The 27,192-nt window shown below is 47.8% G+C and overlaps 2 protein-coding genes across 10 annotated transcripts in view; one reads left to right on the plus strand and one right to left on the minus strand.

The window, feature by feature from the left end:
• Positions 1-8: 8 nt before the first annotated feature.
• Positions 9-11,985, minus strand: ATOSB (atos homolog B). Of its 6 annotated transcripts, XR_003035870.2 has the most exons (10): positions 11,429-11,528; positions 3,985-4,128; positions 2,769-3,738; positions 2,570-2,628; positions 2,294-2,399; positions 2,015-2,173; positions 1,648-1,716; positions 1,389-1,564; positions 813-1,249; positions 9-662 (listed from the first exon to the last, which is right to left on the minus strand). XR_003035870.2 is itself a non-coding variant. In XM_005210077.5 (9 exons), the coding sequence occupies exons 3-9, from the start codon at positions 3,660-3,662 to the stop codon at positions 1,096-1,098; spliced, it is 1,617 nt and encodes a 538-aa protein (XP_005210134.1). In that variant the 5' UTR covers positions 3,663-3,738; positions 3,985-4,128; positions 11,903-11,985; the 3' UTR covers positions 9-1,095. The 6 variants fall into 6 exon arrangements, 5 of the variants coding, with proteins under 5 accessions (XP_005210134.1, XP_010806232.1, XP_005210135.1 ...); XM_005210077.5 differs by lacking the exon at positions 11,429-11,528 and adding an exon at positions 11,903-11,985 and having other exon boundaries at positions 9-1,249; XM_010807930.4 differs by having other exon boundaries at positions 9-1,249; positions 11,418-11,528.
• Positions 11,986-24,779: 12,794 nt separating this feature from the next.
• UNC13B (unc-13 homolog B) overlaps positions 24,780-27,192 on the plus strand; it is a 212,729-nt gene continuing 210,316 nt past the window's right edge. For 3 of the 4 annotated variants that reach the window (XM_024995783.2, XM_059889128.1, XM_005210089.4), the window contains exon 1: positions 24,831-25,136. In XM_024995783.2, the coding sequence (XP_024851551.1) occupies positions 25,115-25,136 (22 nt within the window). In that variant the 5' untranslated portion in view covers positions 24,831-25,114. Of the gene's footprint in view, positions 25,137-27,192 lie in introns of all 4 variants that reach the window. The other variant, NM_001193239.3, reaches the window with a different exon arrangement.

A 27,192-nucleotide genomic window follows, 5' to 3' on the forward strand; every position in this document is an offset into this window, starting at 1 on the left:
AGGCTTAGTTCAAGTTTCCAAACAAGAGTTTATTCTTTCTTTTTTTTTTCTTAAAAAAAAAAAAAAAAAAGTACCAGGTGCGATTTTTTTCCTGGGTTGTTTTTTTTTTCAAGTTTCAGCAAATGTTTGTTCCCCTCAGCCCAGCCCCAGGCATCAGAGCTAAGGCTGGGTCAGAGTCTAGACTGGGGAATAGGGTAGTTGGTAACTACATGACTGAGTTTGAGGGGTGCCCCTCACCCCAACTGAGGTAGGTGGGTCAGAATCTGGCCAGGAAGGAGGAGGCACCCTAGTCCTTGGCCCTGACTCTGTACCCTGAACACCTTCCTCAGTCAGGACCCCAAAGCAAAGAGACACAGGCAGAAGAAGGAGAGGGACAACCGGAGTCTGGAGTCCTAGATGTGTGCACAACTGCATGCACACACTCTCTCTCACATACATACCACACACACAACACACACACACACAAACATACACACACACAAGTTGGCTTTCAGGAGGGGTGAGGTCAGGGAAGTGAAAGGCATTGGGATGGACAGGGGAAGCTGAGCCTTTGGCTGGTGACTCAGTTCTTCTGGGATAACTTCTCTGCTCTCAGCTGAGGGAGAATACTTCTCCCACAGCCCCCACATCAGCCTCTTCAACTCCTGAGGTTGGAGCAATATCTGAGAGTGGGAAAGGAGGGGGGGCAATGCCAATTATCAGGTTTGGGAGGTTACCAAGGCAATCCAATTTGAATAAATTATAAATTAAAAATAAATAAAATAATAAATGGCCCCTGCCCAGGACAGGGAGGCAATGCTGGCATGACTTGCCTGGGAACTTAGGACAACCTTGGGGTAGCTCCAGTTCCTCCCCACCGTCGCAGCCAGCCTGGGAAATCCCAAGGGTGGGGCCGACACGTGGAGGACCCAGAACAGGGCAGAGTGTGGTAAGGTCAGAAGCTTTAAACACCCAAACGGTCAATTTGGGCATGAGCATGTCGAGGGCTTTAATTCAAGCCTGAAGGTCTCTCGCCACCTCTCCAGGTATTCACTCTGTCCAAGATGGAGCAGGATGGGCAGGTCCTTGGCCCAGAGGGGTTCAGGGCATTGACAGTCAGGGCAAAGGTGAATAACGTGGATTGTGAGGGGCCTCGGTCACAGCCTGCAGTTCGTAGGGGAGCCCTGTGTCCAGTTCCAGGCTCCGGCGGGAAAAAAGCAGGCGGATGTCGCCATGCAGGCTTAAGCGGCCTGAGCGGGAGCTCCGGAACCTGGGGGAGGACAGGGTGATCAAAGTAAGACTCCAGACTGATAAGAAGCGAGGGGAGATCCTATTCAGGAAGGACATACCTGGGTTGTGGAAAAGATACCTAGGCCTCCTGCCCAGTGGCCCCGGGGCCCTGTCCTCACCTGAGGTGCAATAAGTAGCAGAGGAGGCGGCGGGTGGGGCCAGCATTCCCCTCCTCACCCACAGGCACCAAAAAGAGGCGGTGGCGCAGGAAGGTCATATGGGCAGCAGGCATGTCCGAAAAGTCAAAGGTCACGAGGAACATCTTCACCACAGTCTGGTTGGGGTTAAATAAGGTCTGGGGACAGCACAGGCAAGGTTGGTAGGGTCGAGGGGATGATTTCCACTCCCCACTCCCAGTCCCCCTCGGGGAAAACTCACCACTTGGATGGTGCCCACCTTGGGCACGCTGTAACCCTTCCTCCCCAGGGGACTCAGGTCCACGACGCCCTGGGAAGGCCAAGGAGTTATCAGTCAAGTAGGGTGTGGGAGATTTCCCAGACCACTCATCCATCTCCACCATCTCTCATTCTGGGACTTGGCCCCTGCCCCATACAAGAGTTCTCTCCCACTAGGCCCTGACTCTTAGGTAAGAACATCTCAAGAATCCCTCCAGAGGAGTTCAACCACTGCTCTCCACCTGAGTGCCTTTTCCCAATAAAGTCTTTTGCATTGTTAATTGAAAAAAAAAAAAGAATACCTCCTGCTTCTAACCCCTCATGCCCTTTGGGTTGAGGTCAGGTCATACCAGGAAGGGAGCCGGGGCATTTTGTTCAGAAACATCAAAGAAGGTGACAGTGACGGGCAGCGTGACATGCTGAGGGCAGTAGGATCCACTAGCTCCAATCTCTGCTGTGAAGCCCTCAATGCGGCCGGACGGTGCGAAGCGTCCTCGCAGCAATGATTCCTGGGGTTAGGGTAGGGAAACATGTGAGAAAGATGCTATCTGTTTTCCTTATCTATCCAAGCCACATGCTACCATCCCTTCCTGCAAGACCCACCAATCAAGGAATCCAAAGGGAACTACCTCAAAGTTGCCCAACAGGGTACGGCTGACAGCAGGGGCAGGAACAGGGGAGGCACTGGGAGGGCTCAGCAGGCCTGGTCCCTTCCGGAGGCTTCGAAGGGAGCTCCTGGTAGGGGAGAGGACGCACGAGTGGGCTGGTTGACTTGAGATGTTCTGGGATGTTTGCTATTGTCCTTTGGCCCCACCTAAGGCCCCTTCCCTGAGGTCCCCTTGCCTGGGGTTGGAAAGAGAATTACAGACTTCTGCCCCATTTTCAGGGAGAAGCAGGGCACTTACAGCTTCAGGCGACGGGCACCTTTCAGCCTCCGCCCCATGGGATTACAGTCTGTTGGGTCCTGTGGAGAGGAAAGATTAGGTAAGGACACTAGATAGAAGCCAGGCTCATCACAAGCTCTCATAGGAACATACCTCAAGCCATCACCTTTCCTCACACAGATATCCACGTAAGAGCAGACTACTTCCTCTCCTGGCTTACCAGCACAGGCTCCTTGGGCCCAGGCAGCAGGTGGCTCCAGAAGGGTGTGGCTTTGGCATCAGAACTGTTGGCAGCAGGAGGGTGGCCCAGGGTTCCCCGGCGCCTCCGAGGGGCTGGCCCCTCATCCTCAGAGCTGACATCCAGGGCTTCTCCAGCAGGAAGCAGCCTTCGCTTGGTGGGGCAGGGGCCTGGAGGTCCGGGGCCAGGGGGTGTGTGCTCGGGGCTGCACCCATTGGCAGTGCCAGGGGACTCCCTAGGCCAGGGGCTGCCCCCATTGCCCACCCCAGACACTAGGCTCTTACCCCCTATTTGTGCAAGACTGTGCAAATCAGTGTCAAGTGTGTGCAGCTGGCCTGGAGGGGCTGGCCCCAGGGACGACCCCAGGGACCCCTGTCCCCTTGGATCTGGGGAAGCCCAGTCTCTGGTGTGCAAAGTACTGCAGGAAGCATTTGATGGGGGCAAGGGGGAACTTCGGGCCCCCGAAGTCCAAGGTGAGGTGGAGCTACCTCCTTGTTCCACAACACAGAGGCCGTGATGGCAGAAATGTTGGCTGGCCACGCCCAGTTTCAGCCCCAGTCCCTCTGGGCCCAAGAGCCCCACAGTAGGTGGCTCTTCAGGGGACAGTCCCTCTCTGGCCCCTAGTCCGGGGCCTCTCTTCAGTTCCCTGGGACCCTCGGTAGGTGGGGCTGGCCGTTTCAGGGCCCTAGGAGGCTCAGAGGCACCAGCTGGAGGGGAAAAGATGGATACCTGGTAGACCCCGGGGGATGTCGCCCCCCCCGCTGGGCTGTAGCCCATGAGCAGGCCACCCTGGAGGGCCCCCTGCCTGACTGCAGGCTGCGAAGGGCCAGCCTCTGGCTCTGAGGATGGAGACGTCTCCGCCTGCACGTGGCGCATGAAGCCCCGCCTTCGGTCAGGGGGGACCCCCCCCACAGCCTTTATGCTGGGCTTGGGCTGGGGGGCCTGGGGACATCTGTGCAAGAGAAGAGAAGAAAAGATGGTGAGAGGAATCCATGAATCGTCTCCCTCCCAGATGAAATTCAGATCCTCCCCTGGACTGGAGAGGTGACCTTGTGAGGTTCCAGGGGGGTGAAGATAACTAAATGCCCCAGATGGATTGATGGAATACAGAGGACACGCTCAAAGCTGCTGAACAGGTGACCTGTTTCGCTCAGGTTTCTAACTGAATCTGCTCCCCCTCCCTCTCTCTGGCACTCACCCCGATGAAGAGGCCTTAAGCCTAGCTGTGTGTTCTCTCTTCCTGGCTGATGTCTTGCTCTCCTAGCTTGCAGTCTGGTCCATGCCTGCTGCACTGGCAAGGTGACTGCCACCATTCCGTGCAGCTCCTAGGCTCAGCTGGACCCTGAGGAAAGAAAAATGGGATAAGCCTGGCATAAGCCAGGATCTCTGGAGCCAGTGGGAGGGCTGCGCTCACAGAGTATACCCCAGGACATCCTCCTCCAGTTTATAGAGGACATACTCCTTCACAGTACCCCTGCAGAGACGGAAGCAGTAGTCTTGGGATCCAGGGCCCAGAGGGCAGAACTGGGTTGTACAAAGAGTCACAGAGTGGCAGGTCTTAGCTCATTGTAATAGGATGTGACAAGTAAGTTGAGGGAGGAAAACTACTTGTCAGGGCCACCAGCTGGGGGACTCCTGCCCTAAATGAGATGGGGGATGAGAAACCCCAAGATCCAAAAGACCATGACAACTGAAAGGTGGCCAAGGCAAGAATTCAACTCTCCTAGTCAAGGCCACTGAGTTACCCAACTCCTTCCCATCTACCTATCTCTAAAGGAACAAATGCCACTCCATAATTCTCAGGGCAGAGGTCTTATAAAAATATCCCCCCCCAATCAGGGCTCCTTGGAAGTACAAACCTCAGGCTAGCTCAAAGTGGGTCTTTCAGAGTTAAACTCCCAATTGTCCCCAGCAGTCTGTCCCTTTAACAGGAAGCAACAAATCTAACCAAAAACAAGTCTAGAGGGGGCAGGGTGTGGAGGAAGCACTGCTAGAAGACACTCTCCAGGGCCTGCCCCTCCCCCAGGCTCTGCAAACTAGAGATAAGGCAGTGACAGCCAGACAGCTGGAGTGCCTCGCTACTCCTCCCCAACACATCCAACACCCCAAAACTCAAACCACTGCTTTTCTGCCTGGGTACAAGATGGTCTTCACTAACTCGTCCACCCTCAGGAGCCCATATTGGGTGAGGGGATGTCAAATCAAAGGCTCTCTTCCTTCACGGGAGAAAACACTGCACGCAGGATCAAACTTATGCTTTGGTCAGTCGCCTTTGCTGCCTGCTATCCACAAAACACTTTCCTTTTCAGGGGGGAATGTCCCCCTATGCCTATCCAAGTCTTACCCTTCCTCCTTGGCTAGGCCAAATGCCATCCTCTCCATAAAACTTCCTCTGGCTGTCCTGGAGCATAAATATTTGTCTCTTCTGAGACTTCACTTACGGCAGTGTCACTGTCTCCTGTAATCCTGCGACAGTTTTGCTTGCTCTTGTAGGTAAGACTGACTATGGGGTTCTTGAAGATAGGTTTTACTTGAATCCTCTGCCTGACTCCAGGCACGGGGTAGGCACATAGCAGGGCTCAGAAAAGTAGAATACAAGCCCCAGAGATCTGGGCAGCGGAGAGTGCAGAGAAGAACTCCCAACATGAGAGAAGCAGGGAGATTAATTGTATGAGGAGAATCAGTGACAACAGAAACGGGGGCGGGAGGCAGGGAAAAAGGGAAGCTTTGCATCTAGGGACTGAAAAGCTTTCCTACACCAAGTTCCCATCACTGCACCCTACACTATCCTGTTTCACCAAGTTCTCATTAGAACTAGAAGCCCTAAGAAAATTCTGGTTCCCTGTGGTGGGTGGGGTGTCTGGAAAGGGCAGGATGCCAATGGCAGCATTGTCAGAGGGTACAACCTGTACTCAACTCTTCCCTCCTTGCCTCTACCCACCCTGTACAGATTCAGGAAGGGCCTTTTCCTTAGCACTCCCACCCCTAGGTCATCCCAGTTGACCTCTTCAGCCCTTGCCCTGGGGAAGCATCATGATGACAAGATGCCCTACTTGACCCCAGCATGACTGGCATCTGCTCATTACCCCAGAGCCCTCTCAGTTCCTGCCCTGTCAATGAAAAGCTCTAAGACTCACTTCTCTGCCACCCAGCCAGTCTGGCTCTAGTCCATGGCTTCAAGCTGACTCATGGGGCAGGACATGGGGAGGGGGAGGGGCAGGATAGGCCAAATCTCACTCTGGGAAGGGGTGGGCAGCAGCTGGCATCAAACAGCTGTGCCAAGCTGTGGCTGGCAAGGACTACAGCTCCCAACATGCCAAGGGAGCAAGGCCAGAAAAAACAACAAGTCCCATAATACCATGGGGTCTGTACCTTCAGACACCTGCTAGGCCTGAGAGGTGGGATAGGTGGGTGTTGAGCTCCCAGACTTACCTTCCCTTTCCCTTCAGTATTAAAGATATCCATTTCTACCCTGATCAAGGAAGGTGGCAAGAAGAATTCTTCATGTGCTTTCCACATTCACCCAGTTCAGAAAGAACTGCTACCAGCTGCTCTACATTTTGTCCCCCAGGCGTCTGCACAAACTAGGGAGGCCATTCCCAAGGACCACTACTGTGGGTAGGTAGGTTACCCTGTGCTATTTCACCAAACACCTTGCCTCTGGCCTAGAGCCCTCCACCCTTCCTGGAGAGGAAGCAAATCTTAGCACCTCCTCCAAAATGAGCCCAGGAGACTCACCCCAGCACCCGGGCTCTAGGACTCCTTGTTCTGACCGATCCCCCACCTCCTATTTAGCCTCCCAGGTCCTGCCTCACCTTTCTCCTCCTCACAACCTGGGACAGGCCCCATTCCCTACTGGAGCTTCGGAGATTTGCTATTTCCCCCTACCACAAACTCACCCCGTTCCCAAATTGGCTCCGCCGCGGCGCCGCTGCTCCGGGCCCTTCCGTCCAGTCCCAGTCCCTCCCCTCGAATGCCCGGTCCTCCCCGCCTCGGGCCCCCAACCCAGACAAAGGGTGGCTCAGGCTGAGTCCCGCTCTGCTAGGTTCTTCTCTGTCAGTTTCGTGTGCAACACTAGCGGGCCCTGGCGCCCGCAGCCCCCAAGCCGCTGCCGCGCCCCTCCCCGCGACTGTCCCTCCCCGTGGCCGCCCCGGCTCCGCGAAGCCGACTCCGCTGCCCCTCTGACTCACAGGCCATTTCCTACCAGCTGATGGGGCAGCCCGCCCCGCCCAGCTCCCCTCACACCCCCGCTGCCGCCTTAGAGGCCGCCACGCCCCCCTCAAGCTACGCCCCCATCTCAGCGACCATACTCATTGGCCTAAAGGAGGCCAGCCTCCACACGACCTCACGTGTGAGGCACGCCCCCTTCAAAAGATGCCTGTCCATTGGCCCATAAGGGGGCAGGCCTACCTAGGGTTGCCCCGCCCATTTTAACCCCACAACTGCCTCTCAGCCTCTCTCAGCCCTGCCTTTTAACCCTTTCAAAGACGTCGGCCTCCCACTTCTCACTGCGCCCTTCCTCTTCAGAGGAAGGTTAATAGGACGGCCTAGGGCGTTCATAGACAAAGTTCGACAATCCCCAAAGTCAGCTTGCTCTTCCAACACTAGATTCCAAATATACCCACTCCCATCATCTCTCTGTGCCTTGCAAACCAGAGACCACAGGGCTGTTGAAGCTCAGGAAGCTTCCTTCGTGCCAGGATAAAAGGGTCTTGAAGTGGGATCTCATCTCCTTCCATTGAGAAATGGCATTCTTCCTTCTTTTTCTCTATATTGATGTTGTTTTGCCTACATTAGAGGGCTTCAAGGGCTCCTGAGATAGGGATACATTTTAATTCAGGAACCTAGACATCATTATGTCTTTAAACTTTCATTTTGAGATCAAACTGCTTCAGTCTTTCTGCCAGCACTCTTTCTATTCATAAGCCCTTGTTCAAGGAGGCAGAGCACCCAGGAAAGTGGGATCAGAAGGCTTCTGCCCAGAGTAGGGGGAAATATGCCCAACTCTTGTGACAGAGCTCACCCCATGACTCACAACTCCCTCGAAACTCCCCACCCTCCTCCTGAGTCACTGGGCCCCAAGCCCAGCTTAGACCCAACCAAATTAAGTGGCAGCAGAACCAGCATTCCTAATTCTTATTCTCTTATTACTGTAGCTCGCTAGGCTCCTCTGTCCATTGGATTCTCCAGGCAAGAATACTGGCGTGGATTGCCATGCTCTCCTCCAGGGTATCTTCCTGACCCAGGGATCGAACCTGCATCTCTTACGTCTTTCCTGCATCAGCAGGCAGGTTCTTTACCACTAGCGCCACCTGGCAAGCCCTATTCTTTAAATGACCAGGATGGAAACCTTTGCAAGGATTAGACATTAAGACACTTTTTAGAGGGGCTGATCTATGGGCAAGCTAAGAAAAGAAACAGTCTTGTCTACTTTTCCCTCTGCACTTGTGAAGTCAGACAATTTGGAACTTAAGAGGTTGCTAAGACTGGGGTCTTCCGTAGAAAAAAGAGGCAAACACCAGAGCCAAAAAAGGGAAGACCCAAACTGAGGCCCTGGAGAACTGGCATCAGGCAGGGCATGCTCCCTGGCCGTACCTTTGGAAGAGCGAAGTGAATTCTTTTGTAGTTCAGAAGGCACCAAAGCCCCAAGGTCCTTGTTTCTACCTTGCCTGTAGTGCAGGCCCTAAGGGCCCTGAAGTTGTCACTGGACAGTAGAATGAGGCTCTCCTCCCCTACTTCCTCCCTGTGCCCTAGACTTAGGAAGGACAAACCTGTAACAATTCCTCTAGCTTCCTTTCTCTTCACCTCAGACCAGGGAGGAAACCATGAAAAAGAAGTTGCCATGGACTGACTTCCTTGCTGGTTCCCTAATGCTAAGGAACAGGATTTAGGGAATTTTCAACACCCTGAACAAAGCTGCAGAGTACCAATCTAAGAGCCTACCTTAGTAAAAGCTTACTGGGAAGACAGGTAGACATACAACACTGTAGGAAAGAAATAATCCCTTGGTGACCCCACCTTGTTTTAACTAACTGCCAAGACCATAGGCCCAGACCTTAGTCATCTGCAGAAGCCTAGGGACAGTAGTTCAGGGGGAAGGATCAAAGACATTCTAGGCCTCATTGTGCTCTGGGAGAGCAAGCAGCGTTGTACAATCAAGAGGCTTTACCTAGCTGCCCTAAATTCTTACTCTGCTTTATTATTTTCATAGCAGTTATCACCAGCTGGCACTTCTCTTCAGCTCTTTCCCCCTCCCTCTCTTTTCTCTCCCCCTGCAGCCACACACACATTTCTTTCTCCCTGGGTTAGAATACAAGCTCCATGAGAGCTGCAACTCTGTTGTATTCATGCTAGTCCTCCCAGAATCAGTATCAGCGCCTGGCACATAATAGGTGCTCAATAAATGTTGGCTCAAAGAAACATTGACCCCTGGGCTGAGTGAAGAGTATTCAGAAGCTGCTACTGCTGCTAAGTCGCTTCAGTCGTGTCCAACTCTGTGCGACCCCATAGAGGGCAGCCCACAGGCTCCGCCGTCCCTGGGATTCTCCAGGCAAGAACACTGGAGTGGGTTGCCATTTTCTTCTCCAATGCATGGAAGTGAAAAGTGAAAGTGAAGTCGCTCAGTCGTGTCCGACTCTTAGCGACCCCATGGACTGCAGCCTACCAGGCTCCTCCGTCCATGGGATTTTCCAGGCAAGAGTACTGGAGTGGGGTGCCATCAGAAGACCTGGGTCCTAATGCCTGGTCTTTCACTATGAGACCTGGAGAAAATATCAGTCTCTTCTTTCTTAATTTCCAAATCTGTAAAATGAGTTTGTATAAACAATTACCACTGAGGCCTCTAGAACTCTGACCTTATACTGCTATCATCCTAATGGCTATTGTTCACTCTTAACCATTTTCTGAGGATGGGTCCAAGCATCTGGATGCTCTGCTGCTTGTATGGAAGCAGAAAGTCTATATACTCCAGCCCCTGCATAGCAAACCAATGCCCTTTCTCTTCAAGCCCCACCCACTCAAACAAATGCCTCAATCTTGAGGAAACTGGAGTGAGTCCACCCTAAGCCCGCCTCTCTGAGAGACAATCTGGGAAGCTGTGTTGCCATAGTAATCAGCTCCTCCTCAAAAGGCTTCAGCCTGCCCTTCTTTACCCCACCCTACCCCTCGGCTTTGTCTGGCTTAGGCACCCCCTCCCTCCCCAGCCAGTCTCTCAGCCAGAGGAGACTGGCTTGGGGCCCCTTTCAGCAACACTGTCACTCTCATTCAGCCACTGTGTGGAAAGCAGGCTTTCTCACCCTCTTGCAGCCTGCCCAGGGGCAAAAAGAACTCTGGCACTACATCAAGTCGCCTCAGGGAATCAGAGACTAGGCCCTAGTCTGGTTCAGATAGTCAGATTCCAAGCCAGGAGGGTGGGGAGCCATTCCCTGTCCCTCCCCCAGTGGAGACTGGAACCTCCCTTCCCAGTTCAGCCAACAATACTGGCTCACCTCTCAAAGCATGCTTCGCAGACCCTCAGCATTTCTCACCATTTCCCTCTCCCACAGAAGCCCAGAATTTTTGAGGGAATTAGGGTTCCCTACCCAGGAAAAGGAAAAGTGTGCAGAAATCAGTTTGTGGCAAGTGGTAAAAATGTATCTACCACTCACTTGGGGAGCTGCAGGGAGAGACCTTGGTAGTAGTGAGGGTGAGGTCTGGGCCTTGCTGCTGGTTACCTAGGTCTCTGGCCAATGAGTACAAAGTCTGGGGCAGGGCACAGCTCCTAGACAGGCAAGGACCAGGCCAGGCCCCAGGCGAGGAAGGAAGTGGGAAATGAGCACACCCAGAGCTTAAGGGCAGGGCAAAGTGGGGGAGGAGGGGAAAGGCAGGGACTAAGGCAAGCTTCTAAGAGGAACAGGAACTACAGTGAGGGGCTACCCAGAACCTAAGGGGGGAAGGGTCTCCAGGGACACCAGCTAAGGGAAAAATATCCCAGTCTCATCCAGACAGATACAGTCACACAAGCTCTAGTAGCAAGTGGGGCCTGCATACTCTCTGAGTGCTCAGGCCTGAAGGTGGAGTTAGGAACTGAGGAGCCAGGAACACTGCAGACTGGCTTCTTCATCCCAGTAATCCCATCACCCTCATCCCTGAGACACAGTACAAAAACCTTTTCCTGGAATCTCTACAAAGCCTCCAGACTTTGTCAAGGCACTACGGGTTCTTCCCTCCTCAGCTGGGGCCTGCAACCCCTTCCCCTCACATAGTGCCCACAGCCCCCATACCTTCTTCCTCCACACAGTCCCTCCCACACTCTGGACCACTAGCCCGTCTCCATCACACAACGCCCCCTCCACTTTCCCCTAAAGCGCTTTCATATCCCCTCCCCCTCAAGTATCATCTCCAACCCTTCACTTCACCTCACCCCTTCACATTGTACTTCCCAGCCTCACAAAGCACTCCCGCCCTTCCCCCACAAGGGGTACCGGAGAATGCACCTCTTAGCCCAAACATTGAGCCCCTCCCTCCTCCCCCAGCTGTTTTACTCCATCCCCACCCCAGCATTTCTCCAGATCTTTTCCTTCCCTGACGTGATCCTCCCGCCTCATGTTTACCCAAGCGCACCCCCGTACTAGTCCATTCTTCCACGCTCACCCGCCCCACACCTGTAGTTCCGTGAGTCCCGTTGCAACTGGGGAGGTAGTGGATTGGAGCAGTTACATAGCTGCCCTAGCTGCAGCCTCGGCCTGCAAACCTCGCCCCTTTGGTCCGAGCCCCGCCCCCGCAACGACACGACCCACCCTCTCCGTTGTCCCACCTCCCACCTTCCCCTGGCTCGTCCCCTTTCCTAGTTTCTTTAATTCCTGGGGCTCCTCCCCTGTAATTCAGATCCTGCCCCTTTCTGGCTCCGCCCCTTCTCGTCTTCTTGGCGTCTCCACATTGAACCTCTGCTGGTCTTTCGTCCCACCCCGGTCCCCGCTCCACCCTTGATCCCCGCCCCCTTCTGGTCTTTGCCTTTCACTAGGATCCGCCCCCTCGGATTCCAGGCTGGCAGAACCGGTGCCAGGCTCGCTTCCACTGCTAGCCCCCTCCCATCTCGGAGCCTCTCCTCCCCCCACCCCTTCTCTGGCTGGCCTCACCCCGGCGCTGGCGCTGCAGTCCGGAACCGCTGGTTTTGATTGGCGGCGGTGGCCCCAGTGGATGGCGGAGGAGTCAAAGTGATGGCTGCAGGTCGCCTGAGGGCCCACCCCGGACACGTGCGGCTTCTGTGATGACAGGTCTAAAGGGGCGGGGCCTCATCCCACAGTGTGCAGCCTGGGCTGACCAGATCCGGCCGGAGATGGGGAGCCAGAACCTGCGCCAAAGCGCTAGCTTGTGGGCGCCCGAACCTGGTTGGAGCCCTCCCAGGCTTTCGAGCTGGTGTGAGCTGCCTGCGGAACTTGAGCCTCTTAGTGAAGGCGTCTGGGTTAGCGCGCGTATTTGCCCTAATAGGGGAGGTCTGTAGGGTTTGCAAAGTAGTGCAAAGAACTTCAGAATTCTGTGAAAATGCGGGAATCTGGTTGGCGGGGGTCTCAAGTCTGTGAGGAGGAGCAGTTTCTGTAGCCTACGGTGTGCAGGACACAGGCAGTAAGAGTTAGGTCTGTAGCTGTGGAGGTAGGTCAGCGAGAAGTTTGTGAATTTTATGAGCCAAAGTAGAGCCTTTGCTTTGTATAAGTGTCGACTGAACTATGTGACTGTTACACACGTTCTGTAATTTCATTAGCGCCTGAGTCTTCAACTTCCCGGGAGCCCCACGAGTTCCCAAGATATGTCCAGGGGAGGGCGATGCTTACGAGCTACCGGTAGATGGCAGCCCAGGTCCCTTGCAGAGCTGAGTGGCTCTGAGCCCAGAGCCTAGTAAGCTTCTCGATGGAGCCGGAGGTATTGATGGCTGTGTGATGGACTGGACCTGGTAAAGTTATCTCGAAGTCTCAGATTCTTTGGATCTCTGTGACTTCTTTCTGTGAGTAGTTAACAAGCGGCTTTACTAAACACCAATGGTGCGCTAGGCAAAATGAAAAAAGAAAAAGAAAAAAAATGTTCTGCTCTTACGGAACTACTCAGATTGTCTAATACTTCTATAATGCTCAGTTCAGTCTCTCAGTCGTGTCCAACTCTTTGCGACCGCATGAATCGCAGCACTCCAGGCCTCCCTGTCCATCACCAACTCCTGGAGTTCACCCAAACTCATGTGCATGAGTCGATGATGCCATCCAGCCATCTCATCCTCTGTCGTCCCCTTATAGAGGGTAAAATTGGAAGGGTTTGTGTAGTGGAAAAAGCTCAAATTTGAAGTTATTTGGTTTGGTAAGGACTCTAGACTAGCTGTATTGGGCAAATTACTTGATTACTAGCTAAATTTGGGTAAATTACTAGATTTAAAAAAACTTTTAAAAAAGGTTTTTATTATCAGGATCATTTTAAAAGTCTTTATTGAATTTGTTATAATATTATTTTTGTTTTATGTTTTTGATGTTTTGGTGGGAGGCATTGGAATCTTAGCTCCCCACCAGGGATCCAACCCACACCCCTTGCATTCAAAGGCTAACGGCAACCACTGGACCACCAGGAAAATCCCTAAAAATAAACTTTTAATTTTAGAATAATTTTAGATTTACAGAAAGTTTGTGAAGATAGTATAGAAAGTTTCTGTGTACCCCACACTCAATTCTCCACTTTGTTCTCCACAATTGTTTAATAACATCTTACATTAGTATGGTACGTATGCTATAATTAATTAACCAATATTGATATATTATATATATCAATACATGTAAATAAGTATTTAAGATACATCCTAAAGGAGATCAGTCCTGTGTGTTCATTGGAAGGACTGATGTTGAAGCTGAAACTCCAATACTTTGGGCACCTGATGTGAAGAGCTGACTCATTTGAAAAGACCCTGATGCTGGGAAAGATTGAGGGCAGGAGGAGAAGGGGACGACAGAGGATGAGGTGGTTGGATGGCATCACCGACTCAATGGACATGCTGCTGCTACTGCTGCTGCTAAGTCACTTCAGTCGTGTCCGACTCTGTGTGACCCCATAGACGGCAGCCCACCAGGCTCCCCCGTCCCTGGGATTCTCCAGGCAAGAACACTGGAGTGGGTTGCCATTTCCTTCTCCAATGCATGAAAGTGAAAAGTGAAAGTGAAGTCGCTCAGTTGTGTCCGACTCCCAGCGACCCCATGGACTGCAGCCCACCAGGCCCCTCCATCCATGGGATCTTCCAGGCAAGAGCACTGGAGTGGGTTGCCATTGCCTTCTCCGCAGTGGACATGAGTTTGGGTAAACTCCGGGAGTTGGTGATGGACAGGGATGCCTGGCATGCTGCAGTCCATGGGGTTACAAAGAGTCTGACACAACTGAGTGACTGAACTGAACTGATACACTATCATTAAAGTCCATACTTTATTCTGATTCCCTTAGTTTCTACCTAATGTCCCATCCAGGATAACACATTAGGTTTAGTTTTCATGTCTCCTTAAACTCCTCTTGGCGTTGATATTTTCTCAGACTTCCTTGTTCTTGATGATCTGAACAATTTTATAGACAATTTTATTGATCAGATATTTCAGATGTTTTGTAGAATGTCTTTCATCTGCAATTTATTTGATGTTTTTCTGATGAGGAATCTCTTGCAAATCCATTTTCCCATTCTGTAGCTTGCCTGTTTATTCTCTTAGTGGAGTCTTTCAATGTGCAGAGGTTCTTTAACCTGTCCAGTTTACATCTTTTTGTTTATATTCAATGGTTTTTATGCTCTATTTAAAAAGTCTTTGTCTACTTGGAAATGAATATATTATCTTAGGTTATTGTCTAGAAACTTTATTATTTTACCTCTTATTTAATCATCTGGAATAGATTTTGTGTGTAGTGTGAAGCAGATGTCAAGATTCATTTTTCCCTCAGTTATTCAGTTGAACCAGAAACTTTTACAAAAACTATTATAGTACAATTTCCAAAAAGTTAAGAGCAAGATTCTTACAAGAAGATAGAATGAACATATGTCAAAGATAAGCAGGTAAAGCATGTGTAATGAGCAATTGAGGAAATTAGGGGTTATATTAGTCAGAGTTCTGGGTGTGTATATATGTAGAGATACAAATGGAGAGGTTTTATTATAAGGAGTTGGCTCACAGTACTGCGGAGGCTGACAAGTCCCAAGCTGTCAAGCTAGAGACCTAGGATAGCTGATGGTGTAGTTCCAGTTCCAGTCCAAAGGCCTGAGAACCAAGAAAGCTGCCAATATAGTTACAGTCTGAAAGCTGGCAGCCTGAAGACCCAGGCAAAACTGATTTTTCAGTTTGAGTCCACTGGTAGGAAAAAAGACTAATGTCTCAGCTCAGAGGAAATCAGTCAGAGAGAAATTCTCTTCTTCAGTCCTTTTGTCTATTCAGGTCTTCCACTGATTAGGTGAGGACCCTCCCCTGCCCCACCACATTAGGGAGAGCAATCTGCTTTACTCAGTTAAAGTGGAAGTTGCTTAGTCCTGTCTGACTCTTTGGGACCCCATGGACTATACAGTCCATGGAATTCTCCAGGCCAAAATACTGGAGTGGGTAGTCTTTTCCCTTCTCCAGGGGACTTCCCAACCCAGGTATCCAACCCAGGTCTCCGGCATTGCAGGCAGATTCTTTACCAGCTCAGCCACAAGGGAAGCCCTTCCCGAGTAAAGGAAGCTTTACTCAGTGTACCTATTCATATGTTAATTTCATTCAGAACCATCCTTATAGACATATCCAGAATAATGTTTGACCAAATATTTGGTACCCTGTGGCCCAGTTAAGCTGACACATAAAATTAACCATCCTGGGTATTCACAGGCATTTGAAAAAAGAATGCTAAAATGAGATTTTAGGTTAGATATAAAAGTAGTTAATGTCTACAGAATAGTAACACCATAACGTTTTCTAATAATCAAATCCTTTGCATCATCACCAGACAAAAATCTATTCGTTAACATACGACTTCACAGAGTTAGCCTTTATTTTTGTTTGTTTATTTATTTGGGGGGTGATTTCTTTTTTAAAAATTTATTATTGGAGCTTTACAATGTTGTGCTTCTGCTGTACAACAAAGTGAATCAGCTGTATCTATACTTATGTCTCCTTCCTTTTGAGCCTCCCTCCCACCCCGCCTCCCCTCCCGCCCCTCTTGGGCATCACAGAGCACCAAACTCAGCTCCCTGTGCTATATAACAGCTTCCCACTAGCTACCTATTTTATACATGGTGGTACACAGAGTTCAGAGAAGGCAATGGCACCCCACTCTGGTACTCTTGCCTGGAAAATCCCATGGACGGAGGAGCCTGGTGGGCTGCAGTCCATGGGGTCGCTAGGAGTCGGACATGACCGAGCGACTTCACTTTCACTTTTCACTTTCATGCACTGGAGAAGGAAATGGCAACCCACTCCAATGTTCTTGCCTGGAGAATCCCAGGGACGGGGAGCCTGGTGGGCTGCCGTTTATGGGGCCGCACAGAGTCGGACATGACTGAAGTGACTTAGCATAGCATAGCATACACAGAGTTAGCCTTTAATTAATAATAGATAATGAGTAAAGCAAAAGTTTGTTGCCTGGGTAATCTTTGGCTGCCCCTGCTGTCTTTTCTTTGCAGCATTTCCAAGTTTTGGATGATTTTTATTAACAAAACAACCCTTTCCCCCTTTTCTATGCAATGTCTGTTTTTCATAAAACACATGTTCATAATATATGATGTGTTCCTGTCCCTCCTTGCACCATTGTCGAGCTGTCTTAATTACTGTGTTGATATGTGGTGGTGCATATCCTCCAACTTTAAGATCATAAGATTATATTGACTATTCTCAGCCCATTCCATTTCTATATAAATTTTAGGATCAGCTGACCAGTTTTCATAGACACACATACACATGCCTATCTTCTAGGATTTTTACTAGGATTGCATTAAATGTACAGATAAAACAGGTTTTTTGTAATTCTTTGTTGTTCCAAATAATATCAACATTCCCTTATTTAGTAAGAGTTGCATCCGGTCCCATCACTTCATGGGAAATAGATGGGGACACAGTGGAAGCAGTGTCAGACTTTATTTTTGGGGGCTCCAAAATCACTGCAGATGGTGACTGCAGCCCTGAAATTAAAAGACGCTTACTCCTTGGAAGGAAAGTTATGACCAACCTAGATAGCATATTCAAAAGCAGAGACATTACTTTGCCAACAAAGGTTCGTCTAGTCAAGGCTATGGTTTTTCCTGTGGTCATGTATGGATGTGAGAGTTGGACTTTGAAGAAGGCTGAGCGCCGAAGAATTGATGCTTTTGAACTGTGGTGTTGGAGAAGACTCTTGAGAGTCCCTTGGACTGCAAGGAGATCCAACCAGTCCATTCTGAAGGAGATCAGCCCTGGGATTTCTTTGGAAGGAATGATGCTAAAGCTGAAACTCCAGTACTTTGGCCACCTGATGCGAAGAGTTGACTCATTGGAAAAGACTCTGATGCTGGAAGGGATTGGGGGCAGGAGGAGAAGGGGACGACAGAGGATGAGATGGCTGGATGGCATCACTGACTCGATGGACGTGAGTCTGAGTGAACTCTGGGAGATGGTGATGGACAGGGAGGCCTGGCGTGCTGCGATTCATGGGGTCGCAAAGAGTTGGACACGACTGAGTGACTGAACTGAACTGAACTGTGAAACTTTACAAGAATCTTCTCACTTTAGGACCAACGGAAAAATAATAATTTGGTGACTCTAAGCACACTGATCTTTTAAAACAGAAGAAGGAGATTTTATTTTGCCAAGTAGACTTTCTGGGTCAAGAAGTAGAATATATATTTTAAGGCATTCCAGTGGTTTTAAATTTTCACATACTGAGTTTGAGTAACAGAGTGATATTCAAGTAGAGAAACCTCGTGGGTTATTAGACATATAGAGGAGAGCAGTCTGAACCAAAGATAAAGATTTGGAACCTACTGACATATATAGATAGCTGTGGGCAAGGTTTAGAGTTTGAGGAGGAGGAAAAACAAAGGAGACTTGAAAAACATGGAGACTTGAGGTTCTACTTCACATCTGTATTACATAGTTTGAAGAAGAAAATGAGTCAGAAATAGTAAATTAAGGAGGAAGAGGGCTCTAGATCTTATGTATGCGTGTGTGGTGGACATGCCAGCAGGTCTTGGTTTGTGCCAGAGAGCTCCTCATGGTGCTTATGACCACTGGGCAGGTCTTAGTCAGTCCTGAGTTCCTTCTCCCCACCACCTGCCCCTTCCAACTCCACTCGCCCCCATCCACTTACTCCCTCTCTCCCCAGCATTACTAAAATCTTTGTGTGTTTTGGCTCTTGGAATTGGTAACTGTTCTCTTTTTGACAGATGGGGTTGATTATCTCCAGAGGATGAGTTTGCCCATCTGTTCAGGTTCATAAAGATGTGAATTGAATTTCGACTTTCTTTTAGGATTTTTTCCTACCATACCCTGTGTGCTTGGCAGCATTATGCCGTGTGGATCAGCCTTCAGCCCCTGACAGCCATTCCTTCTCCTTCTGTCCACACAGCTAGGCCCTGGGAGCCCTTGGCTCAAAAGACAGATGCTTTGGGAATTCTCTGGCAGTCCAGTGGTTAGGACTGTGTCGTTCCACTGCAGGAAGCCTGGTCCGGGACCTAAGATCCCTGCAGCTGCACATGTGGGAAAAAAAAAAAAAGATGTTTTGTATAGTGTATATGCAGCTTGTTCCTTTAGCAACAGATTGTATAAACTTTTGTCTATGCACAGGGCCTATTCAAATAGCCTTTCTGCTTTTATAGATAAAATCTCAGTGATGAAACAAACTTTCCTTATTTCAGTTGAAACTGAGATGGTAGTTGGAATTACCCTTCCCTTTGAGATTAAATAAAATTGCATCTAGCCCTTTACTCCATATTCAGTGGGAAGTCTAGTGCCATCCTGGAGCCTTCTGTGAATTCCAGGAGTGGGGAGGACGTTGACTTCTCATGACCATTCTGGGCCTAGGGTCCCTGGCCCTTGCTGAATTTGTAATTCACTAGGTGTTTCACCTCCCTCGGCTGGTCTTTCTTTTATTTTTTTCTAACCTAGACAGAATTCTTTTTCTCCCCCAAACCCCTTATGGGAAGCATTTGTGAATGGCAGGCTTTACTGAAGCTTTGGGGGTGATGTAAGGAATAGAAAGATATCTACCTAAATAATTTAAAATTGAATATTTGAACCTCCCAGTTCCTTAAATATTCTTAAAAGACCTTCAGCCATCTAAGGATTTTTTTTTTTACCCTCTCTCATATTCCCCTGCACATCTCTCTATTCACAATGCTTTATTAAGCCAAACCATTTTTCTATATCCATCTCTTCTGGGAGTTTATATTTGCATATCAAAAGCCTTATTGTTATAGAAGACAAAATCCTTAAAGAAAACCTTAGGCCCTCTGACCCTAATCCTGAAGGAATGTGTTCTTTTTTGGTAATGAAAATACATTAATAGATCATTGGAGCATTATTCTTTGTTTTAAAGCAAGTTACTTTAAGTTCTGTGTTCCTCCTTTCTCAGAAATAGGTCATATATTCTAATAACAAAAAAGAACATTTAATATTTACAAATTGTTGGAAGTCCTCTGTTTTGAGATAATGCTGATTTGATTTTTATCTTTCTGTTAAAGAATAGTTTCCCAAATGAAGTATGAGAATTGTTAAGTGTATGTTACTAAGGAGACCCCGGTTTTGCCTCAGGAGAGACTGTAAAAGGCCTGACAACAGTTGACATCTGCCTTGCTGTCCTATGCCCCCGATTTGTAGTAGAGACCGCTAGTCTGCAGGGCCCAGGCTACGAGCATACTCTTCTAGAGGTCATTTGCCTCCAAACTGCAGAAAACATCAATTTAGGATTCAAAATGGTTTGGACAATTAACGAATCCTTTAGTGTTCCCTGGAACTTCCACTGCTCCCTGGTATTTCCACTGCAAAGAAATGTTTGATTGTAGTAGCTTAAGAAATAAGTCCAAGAAAAGAAAATTGCATCTCTTCACTTTTTAAAATTTATTTGGCTGCATTGGGTCTTAGTTGTGGCAAATGGACTCTCTAGTTGTGGTGCATGGGCTTAGTTGCCCTGTGGCATGTGGGATCTTAGTTCCCTGACCAGGGATCAAATCTGCGTCCCCGAATTGCAAGGTGAATTCTTAACCACTGAACCCTCAGGGAAGTCCCTCTGGTTCTCTCTAATCACCTTTTGGTGAGAACATTTGCTTGGAGAGTTGAGAACTTTGAAAGTATTAAGGATAAATCAAAATTATTTTCTCCATTTATTAAGGGCAAAGGGACTGTTTACCCTCCCCCCAGTTCTTAAAGTGTTTTATTGGAGACGTGGTAAATCTGAGTCCTTATTCAAACCTTGGGAATAAAGATAAGTCTCTCTAGGGATAAAGTCTAGTCCCCAGTCTTTACAATATAGAGGTATCTCCTATGTTGTGAACTAAATGAACTTTAGATATTCAAACAAGGGTCTCTTTGGAGATGCACAGGAGATTAGGATGTGCAGCCTTTTGTCTCTTGAGATATTGTTCTTTCTTCTGCTTTGCTGTATAAATTAATGAGATTTTATCCTAATTTTGCAGTCATTTTCAGGTTATCTTTTATTGAAGGAAAATGGAGAACAAGAGAATGGTCATGTTCCAGGTCTTGGGCGAGTTCTTGGGATTGGCCACCAAGTGAGGGTCCTTGATGTTGCTCAGGAAAGAATTTAGGAGTGAGCCTAAATGGTAAAGTGAAAGTGGATTTATTTAGAGAGATATACATTCCGTAGGCAGAATGTAGTCCTTCTCAGAAGGTGACAGGGCCCAGGGCTGTGGGAGTGGTTAATTTTTATGGGCCAGGTAATTTCATGAGCTAATGAGTGGGAGGATTATGCCAACTATTATTGCCTCATTTTCTTTATCAACAAAATAGGGATTAAAATAGTTATATTTTTATTGACTGAAATCTGTATATCTAGCCTGGATTGCTTTCTCAGGGTCAATTACATATTACATGCTGTCTAATGTGACTATCTGAAGGTTATCCCAGCACATCTCAAACTTAATATACATGTCCAAGGGACACATCTTTGTCCTAAAAACTACATTAACCATAGCATCATCTTTTTAGCCAGTCTGACTTTATTTATTTATTTTTTAATTTATTTGGCTGCACCATTCAGTTTGTGGAATCTTAGTTCCCCAACCAGGGATTGAACCTGGGACTTTGCAGTGAAAGCACAGAGTCCTAACTACTGGACTGCCAGGGAATTCCCTAATCTGAATTTAAAACTCTCTCCTTTGCCCTCTCACCCAGTTGTTGGCTATGAAAGAAAGGATCTTCTCTACTACATTCGTAGTCATTGTGTGCCTAGTTCCATCACTTTTGGCTCCTTAACACTGATGGAAGGGTTAGGGGGATTGTCTCTTTCCTTCCCCCTAGTTTACTGCCCTAGTTTAGTTCCCCCTCATCTCCCATAGATCTTTCCTATCACTTATAAACTATTTAAGGATAAGAACTGTGATTACTATGTTACTTTTGTATTGTCTCTCTATGCCTGACTTAAAAAGTATTTAATGAATATTTCTCAAATTGAGTTATTTATCTATTAATTATTTGATTTATTCATGGTTGCACCATGTGGCATGTGGGATTTTTCGTTGCAGCGCATCAACTAGTTGTGGCACATGGGCTCAGTAGTTGCAGCATGAAAGCTTCCAGAATGCGCAGGCTTCAACAGTTGTGGCACACGGGCTTAGCTGCTCTGCACCATGTGGGATCTTAGTTCCCGGACCAGAGAATGAACCCCTGTATCCCGCATTTCAAGGTGAATTCTTTTTTTTAATTTTAATTGGAAGAAAATTGCACAGTGTGCAGGGTGCGTTCTTAACCACTGGACCACAAGGGAAGTCTCAGGAAGGGTAAACTTTTAATGGTCTTGGAGGATGACTTAAGGATGATCATAAAGTTGGTAGAGGGCTCCCCTGGAACAGGGTTTGTACTCTGCTCCTTCTGCCTGAGAGTTTCCAAAAAGACAGCAGCAATGCCAGCCCTTGGTATTTGGCTTTACTGTCTTGAGATTTTTGGGTTTCCATTATTACCTATTTTCTTTGATCCTTCCCTCCTTCCTCCTCATTTCCTGGATCTCAAAAAGTCTTAGTGCTGAGCTACCTGCCAGCTAAATCTAAGTGTCAAATCCATGCAAACGCTGAAGAACTTTCAAGTACTGTGTTGGAAAAATTAATGTAAACAGTGGGACAAGAAGGTTCTGGCTTTTTATCCCTGTTTGAGTTGCTTCTGAAGATACCCTAAGCTTTCTTATGAGCATAATTGTTCCTAGTCAAGTGCCTAGAGAGCAGAGGACTTTAGTGCTTTCTTCCTCTGAACTTTTAACTGGGAAACTGGGATCCCTCAGCATCTGCAACACAACCTTCAGACACTGACTGTTGCTCTGCTTAGTGTCTTTTCACCTCCCAGCTGCATTCCCCCATCATGTTCACAACCTAAATAGTAACAAACATGTATTGGGCATGTAGTATGCACCAAGTATTTATTTATTTATTTATTTTTGCCCATGCTGCGAGCGGGCTTTCTTTAGTTGGGATGTGTGGGCTTCTCATTGTGGCGGCTTCTCTTGTTGTGGAGCACGTGCTCTAATGTGCATGGGCTTCAGTAGTTGCAGTGCGTGGGTTCAGTATTTGCAGCTCGTGGGCTCTAGAGCACAGGCTCAGTAGTTGTGGAGTATGGGCTTAATTCTTCAGAGGCACATGAGGTCTTCCTGGATCCGGGATTGAACCCGTGTCTCCTGCTTTGGCAGGCGAATTCCTTACCATCGAGCCACCAGGGAAGCCCTAATTTAAAAGCATTTTGTCATTTAAACCTCAAAACCCTCTTATGAAGTAGATACTATCATTATTTCCTGGGAAACTGAAGTCATGTAGCTTGCCCTAGGTCACAAGTACCAGAGCTAGGATTCAAATCAAGTTATGGTAGGCAGATTTCTAAGATGGCCCCCAAATGATCCTACCTCCTGGTGGTATTTATGTCCTTGTGGAATTCCGTTTTCCTGAGTGTGACTGCTTCTGATGAAAAAAATAAGGAGATATCACTCTATTCTTAGATTAGAAAAGATTGTGACTTCCATCTTGCTATTAGACTTTATTGCCTTCTTGGTTTGCATGCTTTGAGGAAGCTACCTGCCATTTTGGAGAGGTCCACATGACAAGGAACTGAGACCAGCCAATGCCAATAAGGAGCTGAGGCTCTCTGTTCAAGTGCTCAGGAGAAATTGAGACCTGCCAACAATTATATGAGTGAGCTTGGAAGTGAATCCTTTTGCAGTCCAGCTGGAACTTTGCTTGCAGTCTGTAAGAAACCTTGAACCAGAGGATCTGATTAAGCCATACCCAGATTTCTGACCCACAGAAATTGTGAGATAATATTGAATTTTTTTTAATTGATAAAAGATTTTTTAAATGTTATTGTTCAGTGTTACAGAGTACATATTAGTATATCACTCCCAGTTTGCTGATGGGAAATATGCTTGTGTAGACTTTTGAAGTCAACTTGGTGTATATATTGATAGCACTAAAATATTTTTGTTTTTTTAAATAAAAAAATTTTAATTGAAATATAGTTGATTTACATTGTGTTAATGATTTGTACAGCAAAGTGAGTCAGTTATACATACTGTATCTTCTTTTTTAATATTCTTTTCCATTATGGTTTATCATAGGATATTGATAGTACAGTAATTATTATAGTAATAATATTGTTCTCTGTGCTGTACAGTAACTGTGAGATAATAAATGCAGTTTTAAGCTACTAAGTTTTGGGGTAATTTGTTACATGATAATAGGTACTATACCAGGTGAATATGATTGGCTTCAAATTTTCATGCTCTTCATGATTTTATTAGGTTGTTTCCCACTACTCTATACTGTTTCCAAGTGCAGAGTGACTTTCCATCCTTTGTTAGATGGCCTCTGCATCCCCTAGGAGAATCTCTGGTTCCATAAGAGTTTTTTTGTGTGTGTTTTGTTTTGTGTTTTGTTTTGTTTTATTTGTTTTTATTTGGTCTCTATTCTTAGTTCCAGAGTCCAGAAGTTCAACACCTTTTTAGTCCCTTGCTCTTGAGGTTAGGACAGCTGGACTAAAGAGCTAGATATTTCAACATCCAGAAGTCCAGAGAATGCCCGTCAGGCATCTTTGTTGACTAGGCTTGTGGAGTTGCTTTGCTCAAAATCTTTCTTTGGATATTTCTCTAAATTTGGACAAACCCTGGATAAATCAAGTCTTCCCCTTTCCTTCTCCAGGCTCCTACTTACAGCTAGCTAGGTTTGCTTTTGGAGGGCAAAGACCCTGTTAGATTAATATAGACCCTCTCTGGGTCTGACAGGCAGAATCCAGCTGTGCCAACGGCTTGCAAACACAGAAACTTGAGCAGGGCTAATGAAGAATTGGAGCTTCCCAGGTGACGCATTGTAGAGAATCCGCCTGCCAGTACAGGCGATGAGGGTTCAATCCCTGGATGGAGAAGATTCCCTGGAAGAGGAAATGGCAACCCACTCCGGTATTCTTACCTAGGAAATCTCATGGACAGAGGAGCCTGGTAAGCTACAGTCCTTGGGGTCGCAAAAGAGTCGGACACGACTTAGCGACTAACCAGCAAATTAGTTTCAGTGTGGTACTTTCTTGTTAATATTACAGAGGGATAGATTCTTTAAGGAAGTCGGACAGAAATTCTCAATGAAAAGAATCTGTTCCTGCGTAGAAGCCCCGCCCACATGAAAGGGGCACAAAGCTGCAATTCCCGCCTCACACAGGTGCCGGGGAAGCCCGCCCCTCTCGGCCATAAGCCTCGTTAGTGGGCGGAGCAGCCTTCATTCTTTTACTGAGGAAAGCGGAAAAGGACCCCGCCTCCTACGTGCCCTTCGGGGGCGGGGCGGCGGACTGGGCGTGAGTTGATTGGCTGGGAGGCGGGGCGCCACGGCTTGGCTCTATCCCGGCGCTCGCTCGGATCCCGGGTGGAGTGAGGGAGGGAGTCCCGATCGCCCTTACCTCCCAGCGATGGCGCCGTGGTGCCGCGCCCAGTCCCCCGCCTGCCGGCCGGTAGTCCCCACTATCGGGAGCCCGCTCAGACGGTGAAAATTGGAGCGGGTCAGACGGAGCGGCGGGACGCTGCCTGCTACGGGGACCATGAGGAGCGGGGAGACCCGTGGGGTCGATAGCGGGAACTGCCGCGGCACCTGCTAAGAGGAGAGAGGGAGCGGCGGCGGGGCGGGGGCGCGGCGGATCGCCGGCGGCTCGGCCATGTCGCTGCTCTGCGTGCGCGGTGAGTGCGCGGACTGAGGTGGAGGGACCGAGGTCGCTCAGGGATCTCCACGAGCTTCCAGTGGGCGTCGGGTTACCACCTTTTTCAAACTTCACGCCCCGCCCTTGTCTCGGGAAACCATTATGTTAACTCCTTTATGAACATCTTGAAGAGTTCTTTCCACTCTCTCTCGTTTTTCTTCACGCTCCTGTGAGGGACTGTTACCTCTCCGTTCCGGTGGCCATGTGACAGTGTTGTTGGCTGGCAGGCCCAGATCCTATTAAATAACATCCAGAGCTGTCCTCTAGTGAGAGTGGACGAGCTAGGGACCACGGATAGCGGGCGTCAGTTCAGAGCGGGCAGCCTCTATTCTTTTCCTTCTCGCCGCACCGTAAAACCTCAGTCGGCTTAGTAGCAGGTTCTTTCTAATCGTGCTTTGAAGGAGTACAGCTGTCGTATCCCTTCTTCCAATGTATTTATTGGCGTTCCACCCCCCTGTTGCTTGTCTTTGTCCCCTGCTCCTCCTGTGTAGTCCGGGCTAACTGTATGCTCATTCGACTTGAAAAGGTTGTGTCGGCTTCTCTTCTTTCAGAGCAGAGCATAAGAAGTATGATTTACTTACTTATATTTACTTCTCTCACACTAACTAAAGGTGAAGTCCTTTATTGCTTTTCCACTGAGGACGCTTGACCCACCTGAGAAGATATTTTAATTCAAGAGCTTTGGGGTTTATGAGGAGGCAAGGTGTGTCGACTAAGCTTCATGAGGGTAGAGGCTGTTAATGGTTTTTGTGTTCTAGGTGCCTGATATAGTAGAAGCTCAGGGCTGGTTTTGAATGAGTGCAGGGACTGTGATTTTAGAGATTACCAGATCAGAAAAAGCAGGGTTTGGATTACGTATTGAATTTGATCTTGGGAAATTCAAGTTACAGCCTATCATATCCGTGTTGAACAAGGTGGGATAAGGTGGCTCGGTTGTGAGTGAGGGAATTTATCTATGAGAACCTTTTCCCAGCACCTTTCATTGGATCGAGTTCATGTTTCTTTTGATTCTGTGGATTAGAAGCATTGTTGGTTGTGATCTCTGTTAAGTGTTTCCCCCAGCTTTTGGCAAATGAAACTGCTTTCCTCTGTTCTCTCTCACTGTTTTGTTAAATCTGTATTAACCCAAAATGGATTTGATTATTTCCAGGGATTATGAGACACACAGAAATTTTCTTCTTTCATGGTTGATTTTTCATTAATGAGAATTTTGCTTTGCTTTTAGTAAGACATTTTCTCTCAGCAGCTGGGAATCTATTTATTCCTTTAGATCCCTGCTGTTGAGTAGCAGGATTTGGGAGAGGTTGGGGTTTGCAGTGTCCCTTGGACAGTTTTAATTCTCTACTGCCGCACTGTATTACAGAACTATCCCTTATGAAAGATTCTTCAGCCAGGAGCACTATTAAACCAGAAATTCCTCTTTAATTGAATTGATGCTTCAGAGAAGGAGCTGTTGCTTTCAATTTGTTCTAATATCAGGTGACTTTCATTTTCAAGGAATTCTGTTTAGCTAACTATGCTCTTTCTCTCTATAATCGAAAAGAACCTGAAAAATAATGCACAATATACGTTAAAACTGAATCACTTTGCTGTATACATGTAACTAATACAACACTGTGAATTAACCATACCTCAATTTAGAAAAAAAAATTCAAACAGTATTTAATCTGATGTTGAATTTGACAAACTGATATTGATTTAGTCATTCCAAATATCTCAATCAAGAAATCAATTTTTTGGTTTAACCCTTTAATCATGCCTTATCCCCTGCAGGTTAGGGGCTCTCAGTAGTATGACTCTAGCCCTCCTTTTGGCCCTATGTTCTTGCCTGTCCTTATGCAGATACTTTGCTCTAGCACTAGCTTTGTTCATTCGCACCATGGCAGTGTTCTGTGTTTTCTGCTTATCGAAAATGTATTCTTCCTTTCCCAGCTTATAGTCTACTTTTGTTGTTGAAAATGTCCTCAGTTCATCAGTCCACAGTGATCTTTCTCTTTTAATGCGTTAAATTCCTTAAAACATAAATTACTCAGGAT

The sequence above is a fragment of the Bos taurus genome, chromosome 8 (assembly GCF_002263795.3).
Source record: "Bos taurus isolate L1 Dominette 01449 registration number 42190680 breed Hereford chromosome 8, ARS-UCD2.0, whole genome shotgun sequence".
Taxonomy (NCBI): Eukaryota; Metazoa; Chordata; class Mammalia; order Artiodactyla; family Bovidae; genus Bos; species Bos taurus.